At 27.2% G+C, this 22491-nt stretch overlaps 1 protein-coding gene across 5 annotated transcripts in view; it reads right to left on the bottom strand.

Moving 5' to 3' along the window:
- Nucleotides 1-22491, bottom strand: part of LOC132920639 (uncharacterized) — a 32081-nt gene that overhangs the window by 6709 nt on the left and 2881 nt on the right. For all 5 annotated transcript variants that reach the window (XM_060983176.1, XM_060983177.1, XM_060983174.1 and 2 more), the window contains 8 exons: nucleotides 20896-20910; nucleotides 16028-16084; nucleotides 12314-12349; nucleotides 7987-8052; nucleotides 6884-6922; nucleotides 6678-6719; nucleotides 4053-4100; nucleotides 83-130 (listed from right to left, as the gene is read on the bottom strand). In XM_060983176.1, coding sequence (XP_060839159.1) covers nucleotides 83-130; nucleotides 4053-4100; nucleotides 6678-6719; nucleotides 6884-6922; nucleotides 7987-8052; nucleotides 12314-12349; nucleotides 16028-16084; nucleotides 20896-20910 — 351 coding nt within the window. The remainder of the gene's footprint in view (nucleotides 1-82; nucleotides 131-4052; nucleotides 4101-6677; nucleotides 6720-6883; nucleotides 6923-7986; nucleotides 8053-12313; nucleotides 12350-16027; nucleotides 16085-20895; nucleotides 20911-22491) is intronic.

Here is a 22491-nt window from a genome sequence, read left to right as displayed (position 1 = left end):
ATCATGTGCAGTGGATCACACAGTAAAACATATAATAACTGAATTATATTAAAACTATTATCATTTGTAATTGCATGGATACCTTTATGGTCTTCGTCAAATATATCTTTATATGAGTTTATAAATTTCTCTGAAACATAAAATCAAAAATATTAAAATACATGATACACGCGTGTATGGGATATAATAATTTAATTAAGTTATTGACCAATACACAATATTATTACAACAATTATTGATTGTGCATCCCAAGCCAACAGCGGGAATGACCGTCTGTCCCTACCCGACCACTTGCTTAAGTATCGCCGTTACTAGAACTTGATTCATCGGTCCAGTAGCCGCTTGCTAAAGCTACGCGTTGCCGGTGTTCAACTTCATCCCCATTGATTGTTACACATGTTACTAAATATTAGTACATATACGAAATCCACTAATTTAAATATGAACACACATATGACATACCGTCTGTTCGCACCCAGGCACCACCGCCCGCAACCGCTCGCTTACTTAAGCCCGGGCGACGTGGTAGCAACGGACGGTTTATACTTGCCCCACAAATCACATTAATATTGAAGTGAGCAAATCAAAGTTACCGTTGAATAGTGATGTCGTAGTCGTGGTGAAATAAAAAGATGAGGCAAATATTTTCTAAGTACTTTTATTAAAAATATTTCAGTGTTTTTTAATTAAAAAATTAGAGTAAGTCCAGATGACTGGTTCGTGATATAGGCTGACGTGAAGGTGCTCGTACTAGCTCTGCTGAATCATGTCTATCGGAGTCCTATCCAAGAATCCCTTATATAGTCGGTTTCCCCTGTCCTAATTCTTTAGTCCCTGCTAGTCAAGATAAACGCGTCACTGTGTTCTCACGTTATTAGGTACAAAACATCTAATTTTGTATACAAAATATAACGAGACGTGATACCATTACATAAAAAAAGTTATCATTTCCAAGGCAGTAGGCCACCACTAATTTTATTGTTTAAACTTGAAATATACGTTTTCTATATTATTATCATGGACGTAAATAGGAGAGGGCCTTAGGAGAGCTGCCCTCCCTAAGATATTTTAATAAACAGTGAAAACTTTTTATAACGAAACTCTTTACAACGAAAAACTCTATATAACGTAAACATTACATAATAAATGTTGGTTTGCTTTATAACCCATTAGTCAATTAATTCTCTATAACGTATAGTCACTCTCAATAACGAAACAATATTTTATGTTTCATAACACAATTTACCTGTTATTGTATTATAAATTATAAAAGTAATCGGCAAAAATGCCGAAATTTCCAAGAACGATTACATTCTTTCATTATCTACTTTTAATATCGTAATAATACCGTTATTATCGATATCGAATATATTTATTTTATTATCGACGTAATTTTTAACAACAATTTTGTTTTTTTTTTAAATCCTCTCTATTACGAAAACTCTCTTTCACGAAAGAAATCTCTTGGTCCCTTTAGATTCGTTATAAAGAGTTTTCACTGTATATAGCCATCTATAATCTTCATTATAATAAATAGTATAATTTATATTTATAATATTTATAACCAATGGTAATAGCTATATAAATATAATAATAGTAATAATATATAAGTACGTTTTCATTGGATTTTTGTTCAGAATTTTTTCAAAAAATTGGGTTATGATCATTTGATTAATTATGGCTTATTTTAACGGCCTGTCAACCAAACGTATAGTCATCCGAATATCTTAAAAAAAAAACATTATATACAGGATCTGAACCCTCTGTTAACCGCAATTAAGACAATATATCATCAAGTTAGTGTGAACATGCTTTTAGTTCCATGAATAATTTAGTGATTACCAAAAATAATATGCACTAAATTATATTCATATTTCTTCTCTAATATTTATAAACTGTGTTGGACCTCCAATTAAAAATTTTAAACCAGAATCGTGTGTACCTACTGTTTTGGATACTTATAGAGGAAAGAGATCTGCTAAAGGAGAATGTTGTCCTAAAATAAATAATACTGAAGTGAGCCATACTCATGAACATTTATTGAGTGTAATTTAAAAATTAAAAATTAATTAATTAATTATAAGTTTTAATAATGTGTAACATTAATTTTTATTTTAATAAATGAGAAATAAAATAATATTTATTGATTGTTGCTAAATGTTACTAGTATTAGAGTATTATATTTCAATTGGTAATGTTGATTGTATAATGGGTGTAGAAAGGCGGTGGGGGAGCGTATCCCCCAACGGGTTAAGTTGAGATTAATGGTTGTTAGGAACGCTATTTTTTCTACCCCTTTATATTATTTTTCCAATTCTAGCACTAGTCATGGCTGATTGATTCAAACCGGAATCACAATATTATGTTAATAGTCACTATTTTAGTGTTCATATTGATTGTTATATTTAGTAGGTATATTTGGTGTTTAAAAAATACTTATAACAGGGATGGTTTTTAAATCTATCATCTCTGCGATCTTTTATTGGCAATTTTTTAAATATTTTACATTATAATTATATTCAAAATTACAAACAACATATTTTTGTGGAATTAGTAATGAGATTTGTTTGTAATTTATCATTGACAGTTTCTTTTTAGTTAATGATTTTAGATGTTTGGCTATTTCCACTTCACCATATTTTTATTAGATAAAATGTCAATCATAATATTTTGATTTTTGACATATACTTTAAGTACAAGATATTAGCATGGTAATATCTTGTATGGTTGATTTTTTTCTGACTTAACAGTAGGGTTTCTGACTATTTTAATATGTATAATATATAACAATTTAAAGATCAACTAAAAAAAATTGATTAATAGGTACAGATTTCTTGGATAACAGTAAAAATAACATTAAAAAAAACCAATATTAATACTAACATAATAAATAAACAATGTAATATGCTTACAACTTCAACTACTTCAGTTTTTTATAATTAAGTTAATTAAGTCTTTTAAGAAATAAGCCATAAAAAACCAAATACAATATTCAAAACATGCGTATCACGTCGAGATCATCGAAAAATATCGATATAAATCGTATATAGATCGCACGATCGCCAGTTGTCGTTTGTGTATCAACATTGCTAATTTTGATTTTTTTTATATGGCAATTGCGTATTGTTTGATTTTAAGTGTTATACATCATTTGAATATCGGTTGTTTTAAAAGTTCGTTCATCATTTGCGTATCAATATTATTTAACAATAAAACTAAAAAAGGTGAATACCCAAAAGTGCTAGTTGTTTTCTAACTTTGATCTTAAAATTTACTCTCGTAATATTTTATAATATTAAATGGATATTTCTGTTTTAACATATATAATATGTACCGTAGTAATATTTTGTAGTTAATAATAATAAATAATAATAAGTTAAAAATAAAACAACGAAATCAACAACTAAATTGTACCTGTTACGGGTGACCAATCGATTTTTATCGCCATAAGTATATCAATTTGGATAGTAAAACGGAGGACCTTTCGAGAGGTACGTTTGTAATTATTACTGTAATGTGTCATATTAAAATGAACACAAGTTCATTTCAATATGTATATTTATATAATATTATGACTACGATTTAATTGAATTAATCCAATTTATTTTTAATTATTTGTATGTATTTAATATTTATTACATATGATTTATGACAACCATTGAATTTTCAACCAAAAATTATTTTTTATACTCTTCTATTGTACAGAATATTAATGCGCGTTTGACGACGATAATTTGGTGTATCTGAACGGAAAACAGTGCGCAAATGATGTAATATATAGCTATGCACGATGTTCGATGGACAATGTACCTACGTTGCACAGCTAGTATTTATTGTGGGGGGAGTGCTGGTATTTTCCCCTCCCCAGGAATTGATATTCGGAAAATAAGAACAGAAAGTTTGATTTAATTTTATAATTTGACTACATTTATATATATATATCTATAAAGTAATATATTTTTCACCCCCCCACCACCATAAAAAAAAGGTTTTAAATACGCCATTGTACATTATATTAACAATAAATTATTTACTTTTTTTACTTTACGTACCAAAGCATTTGTTCATACAAGATTTCTGAGTTGATTCAAGGGATGTATCTATTAAAATAAAATTAGAAATACAAAAAGTTTATTAACACAGTTATGTGTTATGTGTTGTACAAAGAATATATTTTACAGTTATAACTTAAAGTATACTTAAATGTATAAAACTGTACTATGAATTGTATATATTATTAAAATACTAATTATACCTTAAATATAATTTTAAACGAAATTTATAAGTTTTTACTAATAATATTTCAATATTGTATAGAATATAGGTAGTGTTATGTTTATGTATATGCATTATATTGTAGTGGTTCGGTACTCGGATGGGGCGATTGTAAGTTTCTACACAAGACCTAGCCGGTAAAAAAAAATACATATTTTAGTTCTTACACGATAGTATAAGGTACATATATATATAAATTCCTATACCACTTATTATATTAGTATATGTAATTATTCAATAGTTGTAAAAATACAATATTTTATATAATACCATAAATTATAAGTTATTAATCTGATGATTTAGTTATAAATTTTAATACAATAAAAAAATAATAATAATAATAAAAAAATATTGTATAAGGTTTATTCCAGAAACTTATAAATGTTTAACATAATCGTATTGGTTAATTTTGTTTGTTGAGTACTCTACAATTTTTTTATTTATACAATTTTCTTTTACGGCATATTTTTGACTAATTTTTGTTTTTGTGCAACTTTTGCAGTTATTATTTTTAAATGTGTATTTATTTGGTATGATTTGAGAATTTCAAAAACTACTTTTGAAATATTATATTAAAATGTGTGAAAATGAAATGTACTATGATCTTTTTATTTTTTTAAGACAGTATCATCAGTTTGATAACATATAATATTATTAATATTATATAAAATATAGTATATTTTTTATACAAACGTACCTGTCGTCCGCCGTGTATGCACTAACATACGTATCTTTTTTTACCATTCAGGAATTTATACATCAGTGACATCACATATGTAAGAATTAGGTAATTTTTTACCTACTACTCTTGTGTAGGAACTTACGTTTTCCCCTTGGATGCACCTTCGTCTATAACAGGGATGGGCAGCTGAAAGTTATTAGAAGGCCAATTTTTAGAAAATTAAAATTTAGCGGGCCAGAGTATAGAGAGCAAAAAAAGGTCATTCAAAATATGCATTTTTAATTTAGCATAGCGTAGCATAAAGTATAGACGAATTACTTTGAAATTGTATGATGTAATTTGAAAATGTAGTGCGGGCCGCCAGTTGCCACCCCTGGTCCATAATAATGTAGTTGTGAGTTTTGTTTAAAATAATGCTAATAATTCATTAATATAATGAAATGTGTCATTTTAGTTAATATGTAATAAAGTAATCAGTTTAATATTTATCCATGTCCATATTATATTAAAAAGACAATAAAGAAAGTATAATAGGAAAGAGGTAGCATTATGTACATTTTTTGACAAGTATCAATATTAGGCTGATATTCACGTAATGTATCATATTTTATTATACTGAAGATTTTTAATACATCTGTTGGAAAATTTTTTGATTATATTTTAGTAACGAATCTAGTTAATTCATCAGTCATCATTTAGTCAGTCATATAAAAAAGTGGTGCAGAATGAATTAATCAGTGTAGAATGATTTTGCAATTTTTTAAAATCGTAACGATTTTGCATAATTTTTATGCAACATTGCTATTTCATTTTTTCTCTTGTTAGGTATTAAAATTTATAATTAATAACATGTATTACTCATGGGCGTAACTAGGATTTAATAGTTACAAGGGCTAGAGTCCTAGAAAATCAAAGTTAAAAATAATTTGAAGGCTAATTGAGGCTAAAAAGTAAAACCTAGGCTAAGCCCCCCTAGTTATGCCGATGGTATTACCTAATGTGTTATGTTATTATTATTATTTAAAAATAAAAAGTATTTAATATTATCGAACCAATTACTAATTTCAAGTATAATTATGATGAATAAAATTAAGGAGCATAGCTGCATAGACTTAGAGCGTATCGTGTGGAGTAATATTTAAGCAATTCAAATGAAATGTATAATATTATTATTTGTATTGTTGCGTGTGTAGTAAACGAACATTAGTGTTTGTAATCTATTATAAATTATAGTAGAATGCTACTTTTGTATACACAAGCACATGTTAATACGTCGAGGAAAATGAAATATATTTTTATTAAAAACTACTAAAATCGGTAGTAAGTTAAACATATTTCCTAAAGTTTATAATTATAATCTAATATAATTTTTTTTTTTTTGTTAATTTTAAAGTAAATTAAATACAAAAGACATTTCAGTTATAGAGATTATATATTATGTTATATTATTATAGTAAGTTATGAAATTCAATTCAACATTATAGCTATGATAAATACTATATATTTTTTATATTGGGAAGATTTAAACATGACTGATCAATTAGAAAGCAAAAACATATTGTAAGTAATTTAACTTCTTTCCAGTATATCTTAACTATATGTATTCATTTTATACATTTAGACAACATCTATATTCTTTTTAGATATAAAATATTTTTTAAGGTAGTATGCGATTAATTAAATTAAAATTTAATAAATTATTATGATTTTAATAACAAACCCAAACATTTAATAAATGTGTCATTATTGCTTCCCAAATTAGCTAAAAGAAAAGTAAAACAAATTATTTAATTTTATAAATGTATGATGTATGAGTACGATAAGACTGTTGATTGTATTCTTATAATTTTAAAATAATTTTAAAACCTAAATAAATGAATATATATTGTGATTTATCGTTAGAGAATAATTTCATGTCGAACTTACTTTTACAGCAAACTCGTATCTTGTCAAAAGGATTAGTTTCTAAAATTATGTGAATATATTATGTTACAAGTAATATTAATAATTAATATCCATATAAATATATAGGTATGTATAAATTAATCTTTACTTTGTCCTCAATTATAGACTCAAAAACTACTAAACCATTTTCAATAAAAAATATATCAATAGATTTCTAGAGACTCAGAAGGTGTTAATAGCATTTTTCCAACCACTATAGGTTGATATTAGGTGTAGACATGAATTTAATTTATCATTTATGATCATGTAAATAAAATATTTTTTCGTTTATTTAAATGGTGGCCACTGGTTACAGTTTATATTATTATTATCCACAGAATATATTATACTATTTATGTCTGTGTTATTAATTATTATATAGTAATAATATGGGATATAAACAATAAACATGTTTATAAAAAATATATTTAAAAAAAAAAACAAATTTGGAAATCAAATGAACACGATTACAATGAGTATACATTTATTAATTGTAACCATGAGTGTGATTGTTTATCTTAATTTTAATTATATATATTTGATATGAAATTGAAAGCATATAAAGTAGAAGAAGAATTTTAACGATATTGGTTTTATTTTGAGCTTTAAGCATTTGTCGAATCTTTTTCCAATTTTTTTGTGTTTAAATCAGAAATATGTCCAGAATTAAGAAGCAAAAAATCATAAAATTAATCACTATATTGTATTATTATATATTTTTCAAGTATATTTTTATATATCATATCATTTAGCAATTAAATTTTTACTATTAATAATCATGATTTATTCGTCGACTCGCCGTATTAAATGTTAATATAACAAGTAATAATCTATATATTGTCGGCTAAAATCTATCTTCTGATAAAATCAAAAGAAAACTAAATATGGTCCATTAACAAAATCTGACTTAAAATCGTACTCATCATTGATCAAATATAGGTACCTACATATTTATATTATTTTGTTTATAAACAGTGTATAACTGTATTCCACAAGACAAGTTACATTTTAACTAAAAACAAAGATGTTTTAGAGGAAATACTATTTTAAGAATTTTATTTTTTTTTATGATTTTAACAACTTACCTTCTTTTAGACATAATCTTAATTTCATTACAAACCTTCCAAGCGACAGAGTCTGATACATTTTCTCTAAAAATAAAATACTAATTGTATTATAGTATTTTAATAAATCAATTTAATATGAAGTAAAATTGAATTGAAAAGAAGAGAAAGAAAATAATTCTACTCAAATTTCAATTTGCAGTATATAGAGTGTTTATCCAAGTATTTTCATCTCACTTTATCCCTTGATATGAATTTATTTAAATTCCGATTTTTTTTAGCATTTAAGTATACCTCATAAAGACCATATTTTCAAGTATTTAAAATAGTATTCTTGGCAGAAGACAGCAGTGGCAATTTTATTTTACATTTAAATTATATTACCTATTTATATCTCCCAATTGTTATATCATTTAACATCGACTGGACTCAAGAATGCGTATCACCAACGGTAATTTAAAATATGTGTGCAGGATTGAATGTTGACAGTAATAGTACCGTAAAAGTTGACCTGCGCTAACATAATTTTCGAATTGTTTAAAATCAACATATTGTACTATATGGTGATTTTTTTTTCTTATTAGCATCATAAGTAAATTACTGTTTACAATTATATTAGTATAATTTTCTGGTAAATCGCTCTCTATTTAGAATTGAATTTATAATATGCAATGATATTATTGTTAATTTAAAATGTACTATTATCTATTGTACTCGTGGTTATTACCTAATGATCCAATATAAACTCATATTGTCTCACTTTTTTAATCTTGTTTTATTATTCTATTTACGGTATAGCGTAAATTCTTTGCTATATTACTACACTTCCGTAATGGCCGGAGGGAAGTGGGGTATGTGGATCGTGACACCCCACCATCGGATAATCGTATTGAAGTCAGTACTTTCGGCTATCGGAATTTTTTAGACAAAATAACCTATTTGTTACAAATGACAATTGAACATCTTTTTAAAACATTCGAATTATAAGATATTAATTATTGAAATAAATAAAAAAAAATAGTATAAACTAATAAACATTTTCCAGTACCACGTACACCTATCAACTACACGCCACCAATCATTACACGTATCTATCTGTCGTCTGTGTGTGAGTACTAGATACTGAAGTAATGTACATAGAAGATTAGTAATCACATTAGGTATTATTATAATTTTAACTTTTAATTTCAATTTATAATGAAAAATAAAAGGAAAAGAATTAAACTTGAGTGCCTTGCCCTTAAGTGTGGTGGTGTGTTTAATAAAGATTATCGTTAAGTTCGCAGTTAACGAGTTGTGTCCCGATGAAATTTCTCATACACGAGTTAAGTCCCAGTGATAAAAGAGGGATACACACGAATTGAGTCCCAGCTGTTTTATAAAGTTTTACACAAGTTGTGTGCTGATAAATTCAAATCGATATTTTTCATAAGAATAAAATATGTTGTTTCGTTAATTAAAATAATAAAGTTTTTATAAATTTGTCCATTTTAATGTTGTATAAATACCAACATATATTTCATAAAATATTTACTGAATAACATTTTTCGATTCTGTTCACGTGGAGATAATTAGATATACATGAAGCTACGACGAGTATATGATTTTTTTATACGAACTTTTGCATTTTTCGTGTAAAATATTATAATATACCTTTAAATTTTTTAATAGACAAATTCACGATTTGAATTTATAACAATTGTTGGACACAATTCGTGTAAACCGAAAAAATCTGTGGGACACAACTCGTTTGTAGCCTTTAGGTTAGGTATACTTTTTACTTTTACTAACATTTTAACAAAAATCATATTCCGTATACAAGGGGGATTTTAGGGATTCAAATCCCTACCGAAATTTTAGGAAAACATTTAAATATTTTAAAAGAGTATCGAAACTTAAGTGGTTTCTGTCAATGAGGAAGATAAATAAAATGTTTGTTGTATTATTTGTATTAATGTCATTGTTGTAGTTTTTATTACTAAATCTTGATACATTTGACGCTGAAATTGAAATCTGGTAAACACATTAATGGGAAAATGTATCTGATAATAATCGCCCCAAGTGTTCATTAAATACTGTAAGTCAAATATCTAGTGATTTCTATCCAAATATAAAATGCTTTTTAACGATATTCCTGTAACGACTGTTACTGCAGAGCGATCTTTTTCAACATTAGATACGGAGACTTAAGACTTATTTAAGAAATAACATAAGACAAGACCGACCGACTGTTTAAGCTCATAAATATTTATCGATGTTGACGAAGTTATTAATAGATTTGCGAAACTACCACGAAAAATGGATTGTGTATTATAAAAATATTAATTTTATTAATTTATAGATATGATTTTTTATTTTTTATTTTTGGAAATTGTATTCATTTATAAAATATTAAATGCAAAACCTACAAAAATTGAAAGTTTTAAAATTTATATTTATTTTTTTAATAAGAAATAAATAATTCTACCATAGAAATTGTATTAACTTCTTATTATACAACCATAAAAGTGTATAACCTTAACCCCCCCCCCCCCCCTTAAAATATTATTTTGTGTACGCACCTATGATAAATAATAATATACATGTATCTAAGTATATATTGTATTTGTTTTTAGACTAAACATGCATAATAATATGTATTTGATTTACAGGAAAAAATATTTTAGAATTGCATTTGTTATTATTGCTCTGTTTTAAATTTTTTTTCGAGTAGGCAAAGATGGTATTTAGAGTCAGCAATTTTAGTATGACGCCCCCCCCCCCCGTCAAATTTTTCTTGTCCCGGCCCTGCTCCCGTTGCCGATCAACTTGGTTTAGCTTCTTTAGCGGATGTTGGGATTGAATGATTTGTTAAATAGTAAAGTAGATTCCCTAACCTTATTCTTCTTTATAAATGTTAGAGCTCCACGACGAATTTTCGTGTCCCATTGTGTATCAACTGCATTTTTATCGCTATTGCCTACAATTATCTAATATTTTGTGGATTGTGGTGTTGCGAATCAGTTACTATTTAGTATTTGATGTGAAGCAGCTGAGGCATCTGGTCTCGTAATCTCTCGCGCATAGTCACGAGAGCAAGTTACAGCCGGTATCTCTTACATGCAGATGCATTCAGTATTAGTAGTAATATCAGTAGCATTACTGTATGTCTGTATATTGAATACGCGTATAACACATGCTCTTTATACACGTTATTGATTAAGGCGGCATGTAGTTATGTAAGCATTAGCTCAATGCCTCAGCCAAATAAATATACTATTGTCAATAAATATAATTATTGAATTATTGTTAGTGTTAGTATTAGTTACACTGTAAAATCAGCAGCGATTTAACGAAACGAACACGAACACTAGACTACTAGAGGAACGACGCTGAAGTGTACATTTAAAAGTCGTCCGGGGTTATCAAATCTGTTAAAAATGCACACCAAACAGTAGTATTTATGCCGTTTGTAAAACATAGGGGATTTATTGGTTTTTATTATATTATTAACTTAATGGTGGATAAGAATTCAGATATAATAGTCGATCTAAAAGTCGTACATTTTTGAAAACACGTCTATTCAATCGAGGACAACTTGGTCTTAAAAAACAATTCTATAGTAATTATTCATAAATTCTACCATTAAAATAATAATAATAAAAACATTAAAAACCAATAAATTATATGCATCACATGGTAAAACGATATCACTACTGTCTGACGATCATTCTGGCGGATGCGATAATTCCGGACCATGTTATGTTTTTGTTCCAGCCTGCTGACATTCTTCCTCTAGTGTTCATAGGAACGAATAATCGACAGACAACTGCTATCATTCATATATTTTATAGTTGCTAATGACTAAACGTTTCAAGATATTTATAATTTTGTATGTATTATATCTTTGTATATCTATGTAGAAATATATATTAACATTTAGTTGTCACAGTCAAAATTGAATCCCAAAACTGCCACTGTTGTAAATTTATATTTGTTTCGAGTATTTCTTCTTCTTTTGGCCACACTATTCGCTAAGAGTTTTAGCCATCACTACAATATTCCACTATTTCTTTTTGTCATACACAATTATTTCACACCAATATTCTATACTCATTGAGTTTAGATCTTTTGTCACTCCATTAATCGACCTCTTTCTGGGACGTCCCTGTGGTTGTTTTCCTTGAGGTTTCTATTCGAAAGCAATCCGAAGATGGTCATTTTTTCCTCTCCTTAGGAAATGACATAGCTATTGGATTCTTTGACCTTTAATGAAGTCAGTTGCAAGTACTTAGGTTGTAAAAATTTAACTAGTGGTTGAACTTAATTTTCTTAAATTAATTAATTTATCGAATTAGCATAGACTTACTAAATTTTTGGAACGGCACATAGTTAGCACTATCACCTAAATAAAACAATAAATGTTTTTAAAAAAAATAAATAGAGATAATAATTGCATACTCTACTCTTCGATGTTGTTCAAATAGGTAAACAAGTAATTCAATAATGAACATACGCAGAATTTCAACATTGACATTATACTTACAAAATTCAAGGGTAAATATAACTCAATATGTACGTACATTTTACCGATTTGGTAGGTAGTAGGTACATATTATAATAAATAATGATTACGTTTTGTCATACATAATAAAGCATAGGTTTATATTAGGTACATAGTGAAACAGATCATAATACTATATAATTCTTTTTAAAATTATATATTAAATATTGAGTGAAGTAGACAAAAAATAAAATCCTTAAACACAACTAAAAATCTACTCTATTGTTATTATATAAACTTGGTAACCTATTCAATTATTAATATTATTAATAATTTTATTTTATTTTTTCATATATTTATATTATTCAACCAAATGTTTGGTTCATCCTCTTGTACAGCAATGTACGGTTGAACCAAAAACATAATAGAAGCGACAGCTATCAAAATCCCATTATTTACTGATAAATATTTCAGTTGACCTTGAAATTTTGCTTTATGCTAGGTATATGAGCGTCGGAGGCTCGTCATAATTTTGTAACCGTAAGTCCGAAAACAGTCGAAACATTGTAAGTATGATTTGATATTCATATATGAAATTTGATAGATATTTCCGTAGAATAAAAAAATAGTAATATTTTAAATATTATAGGTATTTATAAAAAAAAAAAAAATAGTAAAAGTATTTTCAATATTATGCCATTCTTAGAATAACTTCAATATGTGTTTACAAAGGTATAACGCCAAAACCGCAAATCCAAAAAAGCAAATATAAAAATAGCGGTGCAAAATAACTAAGCATAAAATATCTAAAGTATACTGTTTTAGAATTATTATTATTATAGGTACATGTTTAGTTATACATCAAATAAAATAATTTATACTTGTAGTGATAAATTATAGGATACGCTTTTTAATTTACAATATATTTCTTTCCGTACATTGTTTTTGAATTTCTAAAATTCTTAATGCAGTATTTTTATTTTTATTGGGTTTTACCACTTATGTATTGTTCTACTTTCATTTTTTTGATACTCTGTTCTTGTTGAAACCCTTCTATAAGTTTCCAACATGCGCGTATTTGGAACCTTATCTTGGGAAGGTCGATTAATTTTTTTAGGAATAGTCAAAATCCTCCATAATACATTTGTACCGGTGTACTCTTATATAAAAAGGGTTGCTCATTATATATAATTAATAAATATTAATAATTAGGAATGAGAAGTTATAGGACTTACATATTTTTGTCTATGCCTTCTATATTTATAGCTATAGGTTAGTTATAAATCCGTTTCATAACCTAGCGATATCATTTTTGTTGTTTTTTTTTTGTAATATTTGTGTACGTTTTTTATAGTGCATAAAAATACATATTTAGTTAATTTTATCGAAGATTATTCTTAAATTAAATATTTTAATAAAATATAATACTTAAATAAAAATATAAAAATATCCTCTCTGACAATCGTCGTCGATTACACGTTAACAATCTTAAAAAAGCTACAGTTGTCCAATGCAACAAATTTACAGGTATGAAAAATAAATAAATAAAATGTGAGTGTGACAATATTTACAAAAATTTATAATTTTTTTTAGATATACAGACGTTGAAACAAGAAGTCGCTGATTAGATGCTGACATTTTGACGTTGTTTATAAATAAATTGTATTATATTATTTTTTTTTTTTATTTAATTTTATTTTTTTTTCAATTTTATTTATAATTAAAAATTGTATGTACATTTTTGATTTTTCTTTCATCGGGAAGGCAGCGCTCCCGGTGGAAATCACAACTGGTGTACATTTTTCAATCAATTTATAACCAAAGTGCTTATACTCGCCGTAGAATAAGAACGTACCTAGGTGGTGGACCAAAGCAGGTTCACTGTGCGCTGGTCAAAAACGAATAGGAAAAGATATAATATACAGCCCAACTATGACAAGGTTGAGATGAAGAATCGGTCCGCCGCCTGCGTGATGAGGTACGTTCTTATTATACTAGTCGCAGAAAACAATTATTGATGAGATAATTACTAAGTAAAGCGGATATCCAAAATGTAGAAGGTAAAGCAAAAATTGGATTTTATTATGTGTATTATTAAAAGCTCTGTAAGAATCAATCAATATTGTGTTTTAACACTCTAAATCCAATGAATATTACGATTATACATTTTATTTATATTATTTTATAGCTCGCCAAGTACCTACATATTTTTGAGAGAGCAAGGTATTTTACCATTACTATGTATTCGTGCAATAAGAAGATATATTTTTCTTGTAAAACCACAATATGGTTTTAATGATCATTTTTTTTACTTTTAAAAACGAAAATAGCTTTTTTAAATAAAGAACAACGATATGAAATGCACAATTATGATTAAATCATGATGCGTGAGAGTATTGATGTGAATTCAAAAATATTGACTTATTCTGGAATAGAGAATTTTGGTCAGTGTTTTGAAACATCTGGTCTGAAAGCTAACCATGGATTATTAATTAGGTATCCAAGTTTATGAGCTAATTTTTCATAGCTAATAGCAGTATTTGCTTCTATTTGTATATCTTAGTCCGAGGTCCTTAATAACGAATTTAAAAGTATACATATAACATGATAGTTATTAATATATATGCTAAACAGTTAAACAAAATAATTTCTATTATGAATGTATCATGATTTTTACTCTATTTTGTACTAAGTTGTCAGTTGAGACAAATGAATATGATTTTTAAATCGTAGTAATAATGTAAATAATATAGTTAACCAGCTAACCTATCATAAATGTTATCCTCTAGTTGTTACAGTATAATCACTAAAGACATTACTACAACGCCACAGATATAAATATATATTGGTTTTGCGGTAGTTCAGGGACGCATGACATTATCAGAATAGTATACTGCAGCCGCCGGCTGCTTATTAAAAACATGGAAACATCCTTATGATTTTGGGACCGTTGATTGCCTTATGGTAGCTAATGTGTTGTCGTATATACATTTAACTTGTTTCAATGTACTATATACTTATAAATATTCCTAGTTTTTAATATTTATAATATTTATAGTAACATACTTTATGTCTCTATAATATTATAATACATATATTCATGATTACTCAACTAGGTTCCGAAGTATTATTGGCCAAACGGCAAACGCCAATTATAAATTACATACTTAGAAAATGTATTTAAATATATTTTAATCGAATTTTTTTAATACCAATTTTATTTTTATATGTACATAAAATATCATGTAAAATATTTATACGAACGTAAACCGTTTTTAATAATATATATTACGAATCTTTCAATTTAAGCAACATCTATAGTTTGTACTCGTATTATCCACTATCAGCTAATATATTCTTTAAAAAAGCTTAGACTTGATGTAGAATAATATTGTACAAAGATTTTTCATTTTTTGTTTATTATAGACTACCAAAGTAACATTGGTATTTTCCGCGATTATAAAGAGGTTATAATTTAAGGGCTTACACTTTACAAAATATTATATTACATATTAAGGTAACTTTACCTCGTACTTTCTAATATTTTAATACATATTTGTATTATCTAAAATTACTTACAATAGTTAGAGATTCTTTTTTCCCGTACATCCAGTGGTTGATTATATAAACGAGGAACTAGCAATTTTAAAAAAGAAAAAGTAAAAATTTTTAAATAATCATTAGTTGATTAATCAAGTTAAATTTAAAATAATAACTATCTTTATATTTAATAAGAAATTGGTAGCCTAAAATTTAAGTAGAGCAAGTCATAATGTTTTGTATAAATATTTGTTTTTGTTTATTGTTTTGCTATTTTTTGACTTTTTAATGAATATTTATTTCTATTATATACATTGCGGCGCGCGACGAATATATTAAACAAAATATATAGGGTGTGGCAATTAAATAGCAAGAATTTGTTTTAAATTCCTCAAATGTGACAGTCCGTTTTGTGCGATGTTTTCTATTGCTAACGCAATATCAAGCATCACCGAAACGCGGCCATGTTAATTGTTTAGATTAGAATTTAGAATGATTAGGTACCGTGCATACTACTTGCGTCCGAGATTATTATCAGTAGATGTCACTGTATCAAGTGAATTGTGTCCCACCTAAAAAAATTCAAAAAGGGTCATAGTCTATACCTACTCTATTTGCATCCAAAAGTATCTTTTTAGACAACCTAGTTACGTTTCCGTTTTTTATAGTATAAATTAAGCATTATAGACTATTACAAAACAGAATAGATTAACTACATATGATTCCACTATATACATTTAGGTAAAAATTGTAAATGCTGATAATTTTTTATCGTTAGTCGCAGACATAACATAGTTTAAATATTAATGGACACAACTTGGTCACGACTATTATGGCTGGTAAGAAGAATAATATGGCCGAGTTGCGTCCCCAAAACAGGATGCAAGTTACCAGTTGAATTTATCTTTTTTAGGGACGCAAGTAGTATGCAGCCACTATTTTGGGTAGTATAGAATCATTAGATAAGTTCTTTTTTACCTTTATAAAGATACAGACAACTCGACAAAACGGACGTCGCCCATTCGACTCCCGTTTTACAAAAAGGTAAATTCCTAAACGGCTCCGGTTATTTACAACACAAATTCATTCCCACTTCATATAAACTTAGGATTGTATCAAAAGAGGTTTGGATAAAAATGTGTTGGTGTACACTTAATTAATTATAAAAATTATATATTACTGTGAATTAATTTTTATTAAATTTTTGCGTTAAATCACTATAAAAATGTAAAAAAAAATGTATGTATTAAACGTAAAATTATAAAAAACAGATATTGGGTAAATGTTTTTCGCACAATTTTTATATAATCCATACGTGTTATTTTATTTGACGAAAATTCATCAATGATGTTTCCAATGAGCTCCTGTTTTTTTTAGTGCATATAATATATTAAAATATAATTAATTTCGGTATAGAGATTCTGTTCAATGTTTTAGTATATTTGATATTTTCATATTAACAATAATTTAGATATTTTCGGTACTTATTCCGTTTTATAAATTTAAAATTTAAAAATGCGGTATACCGGTTTATCGACCTCAAATCGGTATACCAGTATTACTGTCAGCAGTTTGGGGATTTACCTGTTTGTAAAATTTTTTTTTGACAAGAGCCGTTTGAGAATTTACCGGCAGTTTACCAATTGCGCCTAAAATTACCATTTTATATACTAATTGCGCTATAAACATTTTAGGGTCGATAGACCAATTGCGCTCAAAATATTTTACACTACCTAAGGAAAATGTATTAGTTATAAATTTATAATTATTATAAAATAAATGAAAACACTAACCGAATTTTTGTGAATAATAATACATAATATAATATAATATATAAATAAATCATTTTTTTTAAATTATAGTCATGAGTTACATTTTTTTACCAAAAATAATAGAGCACTCTGATTTTTTATAATAATATTATCAATAATACAGAATACAGTGTTATGAAATGTTACGTTTTCTAGTTTACACGAGTGCGACGCGCCGCTTACGTGCAGCCTATGCCCTATTATATAAATTATTAAAGTGCTCCACGACAAACAGGTTAGGGTTCCAAGCCCTGGTTATAAATTAGGTATAATATATTATAGTCACTTTAACCAGAAATAAATTAATCAATAAATAAGTTTTAATTTTCAAGCATTTTAGTAAGTGTTATACAAGCGCAATTGGTATACTGACTCTAAAATATTAGGAGCGCAATAATTTACCTAGTCGTAAAATCTTTTTCCACGAGAGCCATTTGGGAATAAACAAACAATGGACGGAAGCCGTTTGGGATGATTGTACTGTGTATCATACTGTGTTTCAAATTTAAATTTACACAGAAAAAAATGTATCTTTTATTACATTTTAAATCTAAATTTTTGAGGGTAGGTACACCTTAACTATTACTTGAATATAATTTGAACACAAATAATAAATTCAATTTATTATTTTTTTTTGTCTTTGATTTTATATTGTATCATAACTTACTATTTACGATATATAACAATAAATATATTAATACTAGGTATTAATATATTATAGTAATAACAGAAACACTTAAAGTTGGAATGACAGCAGAATATTTTAAATCGTACCTATCCAACAATGTTTAAATAAATTAAATTTAAATTTGTTGGGGCTCTCTATTTATCTACTCTACGTTAATCTCTTACTACAAACTTTTCAATTACTATTATATTTTTGTCAATTGTATTTGAATAAAAACTATTAACAACTTAACAAAAATCACTCGACAATATTCATTGAAGTTGAAATGGAATTAAAATGAAATTTGATATGTAAATTTAAATTTAAGTTAATGTTGAAAATGAAGTTAAAATAAAATTGAATGTTTAAATTGATTTGGAGATTGAAATCTTGTTTACACTAAACTGAAAGTAAGTTATCATCAACTTGATGCGGAATAATGCGGAAAAAGTATGAAACGTGGTGTATTAATTCTGATTCTCGAAGAATTTTAATACCTATATGGCTATATGGATTGCTCCAACCGAATAACTTCTAGACTGTAAATTATCGTAGGAGGGTTTTAGACATTTACAGTTTTTTACTTCTAAACTCATAAGAAGATTTTTTTGTGAAACGTAATATAGCGTTAACGACGATGTCAAAAAAGTTTTACTCTAGCTTATTATACTATAATATAAGTATGTGTATGTATTAACTGTGTAATGATTATTTACAATTAAAAAAATCTGTAATTTTTTTTGGTGTACATTTTTTCTGCTTTTCACAATGAATTTGTAAATTGGCTACCATTGATAATGCGATTTCATTTTCTTTATTTTTAAAATATGTTTTTAAATTATGTATTGTTTTTCAAACTTCTTCAAACGTTGGATTGTATATCGATTCGTATTCTTCTACTTCTTCTTACTTAAACGTTTCCGATATGTACGTGTACGTATTGTATCCATTTATGAGAGGTAATTTTTAATTTGGTACCAGGTTATTGTGTCCACGTCCACTATTAGGAGTGTCCACTATTAAGAGGTTATAACTCCTATTATGTGCATACATTTTTGCCGGGGAATTTAGAAGTGTCCACTATTGGGAAGGGTCCATTATTGAGAGGTGCCCATTAATAGAGGTTTCACTGTATTTAGTTTCAAGTTTGTAACCAAACCATAATTATTCTAGCTATGGTGATTATTCTAATTAAGCATACATTAACCGAAATTGAAAAAGTTGTTATCAGCCTACACGTTATCCGTGGCCACTAGACATTAGACATGTACGAGAGTACTCGCGCATTGAACATGCTGCGCAACGCTCATACAATGTTATTATTAGGCTACAATTACTAATTAGTCATCGTGTTTCGAACCCTAAGCATTCATGTACTACTACTTTCAATAAGAATAGACGAGTCAGATTCTGGGTACTTGTCAATTATAAATAGAAGGATGAGACAACAACAAATGAAGACAAAGAAATATTTGGTCCATATAATTTTAAAAATAAGGCTTTCTCAAAGTATTAATATAATATTATATCCAAATCTTGGGGACCACGGTGACAAACTTTTTGCTGGGTAACTAAATAAATATCACATTTTCTTTGCATACAACGCGTCGGATGATAACATTCGGGAATTTCATTAATTTTGACATTAGTTTACCAAATTTAATAGTGATTGGAGTTATAATTTTTGCTTAACAAATTTTTTAAGTTAACGATGTAGAACCAAAGTCAAAAAATGTGTCATGTGAAGAAAAGGCGATCATTTTTTATTACCTAATTTTATTATTTTTAAATCCGGATAAAATATGTCTAAAATCACAAATTATTGTTTAAACATGATCCTAAAACTCGGAGACAGCAAATACTGTTAGCTTAAGGGATGAAAAAACGTCCAATTAAATTTGGATGACTCAAAACTAAACCAAGACATTAAAATCCTATATATTTCAATGTCAATAACAATGTGTATTTAGATTTTAGAACTTATTCTACAACGTGAACGGTTAGAGTAATGAGGTAAACATCAAAGTTTTAAAAAGTCTTTATAAGCTCATTTTCTTGTGAGACCTGAATTAGCCATAATTGGTTGGATCCTTCACCATTGTAATACGCTTGCTCACACCATGCTTAAAGTGAAACAGTTTTGACCTAAAACTATTGCAAGTTAAAGGGACCAATGGAAGTGCACCAATATGAGGCTTTTGAAAGCATTGAAAGTGCTACGATTTCATTATTTAATTGCCACACCACGTATATTATGTATGTAGTAACATTCCCATACAAAAAATACATGATCATTAAATCAAAATTATTGTGATGACCAAAATATTTTATTCAAAATTTGGTACTAAAATAAAATATCTCGTATAATAGTATTTAAATAGTCATTTTTTCATAATGCATAATAGGTAGTACCGGAAAAACATACTTACACAAAAATTGAGGACCTGTAATGACACGCACTATTATTAAATACCTACATATTTAATATATAAATATGTACTAATTTTCCCAACAATATCACTTTACACAATAATAACTAATAAGTCAAGACTAACAAAAATTAATGGAATTAGAGTCAAGAATTAAAAAATGGAAATTATATTTTTAAACATTTTTAACGGCCAGATAAGCTAATAGTTTTACTAAATATCAAAAACTGAACTATATACATATAGAGGCGTAGCCAGGATATTTTTATGATGGGGGGGGGGCTAAATACTTTTAATTTGAGTTATTGAAAATAAAAATAAAAATATTGATTACATATTAACGTTGATTTTCCGTTAACGTATTTATTATTTTAACAAACTAAAATTTGTAAGACAATTTCCTTATTTAAATTTAAATATTTCATAACAATATAAAAAATACGGGCAATGGGGGTGGTGCTATACCCCCGTTAGCCCCCATCCACTTGGCTACGCCACTGTATACAGAGTAAGATAGCATAAAAGAAATTGAAAAAGTCATATTTAGTTTGAAAATTATAACCAGAAGAACATATAAAATGAAGAGAAAAGAAGCTACATAAAATAATATTTAGGATCTTTATTTTTATTAATATAAAAAATTGAAGAATGCTAACCAGAAGTTAGAACGATGAGATACTCATCCTTTGTTGTATATAATGAGAGATTAAACAGAATTTGGCAGCTATGGATATCTATAAAAATGACTGTTGAGTTCTGGTTACAAGGTATTTTTTAAAATATTAATAAAGCACTGCCCCTTATTCAAAAAAATTTTTAAGGTAATTACTAGCATTAACAATATTAATGTGCTCAACACACTGGAAGAAGCAGCATAGTAAATAGGTATAGAAATTAATATTAAACAAATGAAGATAATAGTACTCACGGAGAGTGAAAGGACTCAAATAGTTGTAAGTTTAATATATTTAAAAGTAAAATAACAGGAAACAGTATTAAGCATTAAGAATGATTGGTTAAAGAAAATAAGACGTACTCAGCAGTATAAAGCCAAAAAAGTGTTTTAAACATTGATGAAATTTTTAAAATCTAAAATGATATCTAAAAAACAAAAGATTGTACGAAGCTGTTGTAAGACTGATTGCTCTCTCATATTATATTTGTGACACATACCAGGGTGCCGCAAACTTTATTTAGAGTTACGTGAAATTGTTTGAAATATATTGTTTTAATAATTAAAAATAAAAATATATAGTAAGCTAATGTTCAATGAAATAATTTATTTTATAAAATATAATATGTGTATAATGTATATACTATAAACCTACGACTTAATACTTTTGTTTATACTTATACGCTGCTAAATAAAACAGAAATAGTCTATCAGAGTGCCTCCGGATTTTTAGAAAATGACTAAGGGTGCCGTATTTCCGTGAGTAAAAAAAGGTTGGGAACCTCTACACTAGAATAACAACTAAGTTTACAAAGAGTAAAATGAATAAAATATGTCAAAAAGATAGATTGACGTGATGAAAGAAAATTCAAAAAGTCTGGAACTTGATATCTAAAGAAATATAGTTAATGATAAAGACAGCA

The sequence above is a fragment of the Rhopalosiphum padi genome, chromosome 2 (genome assembly GCF_020882245.1).
Source record: "Rhopalosiphum padi isolate XX-2018 chromosome 2, ASM2088224v1, whole genome shotgun sequence".
NCBI classification, from domain to species: domain Eukaryota; kingdom Metazoa; phylum Arthropoda; class Insecta; order Hemiptera; family Aphididae; genus Rhopalosiphum; species Rhopalosiphum padi.
This window is presented reverse-complemented; position numbering and strand designations above follow the sequence as displayed.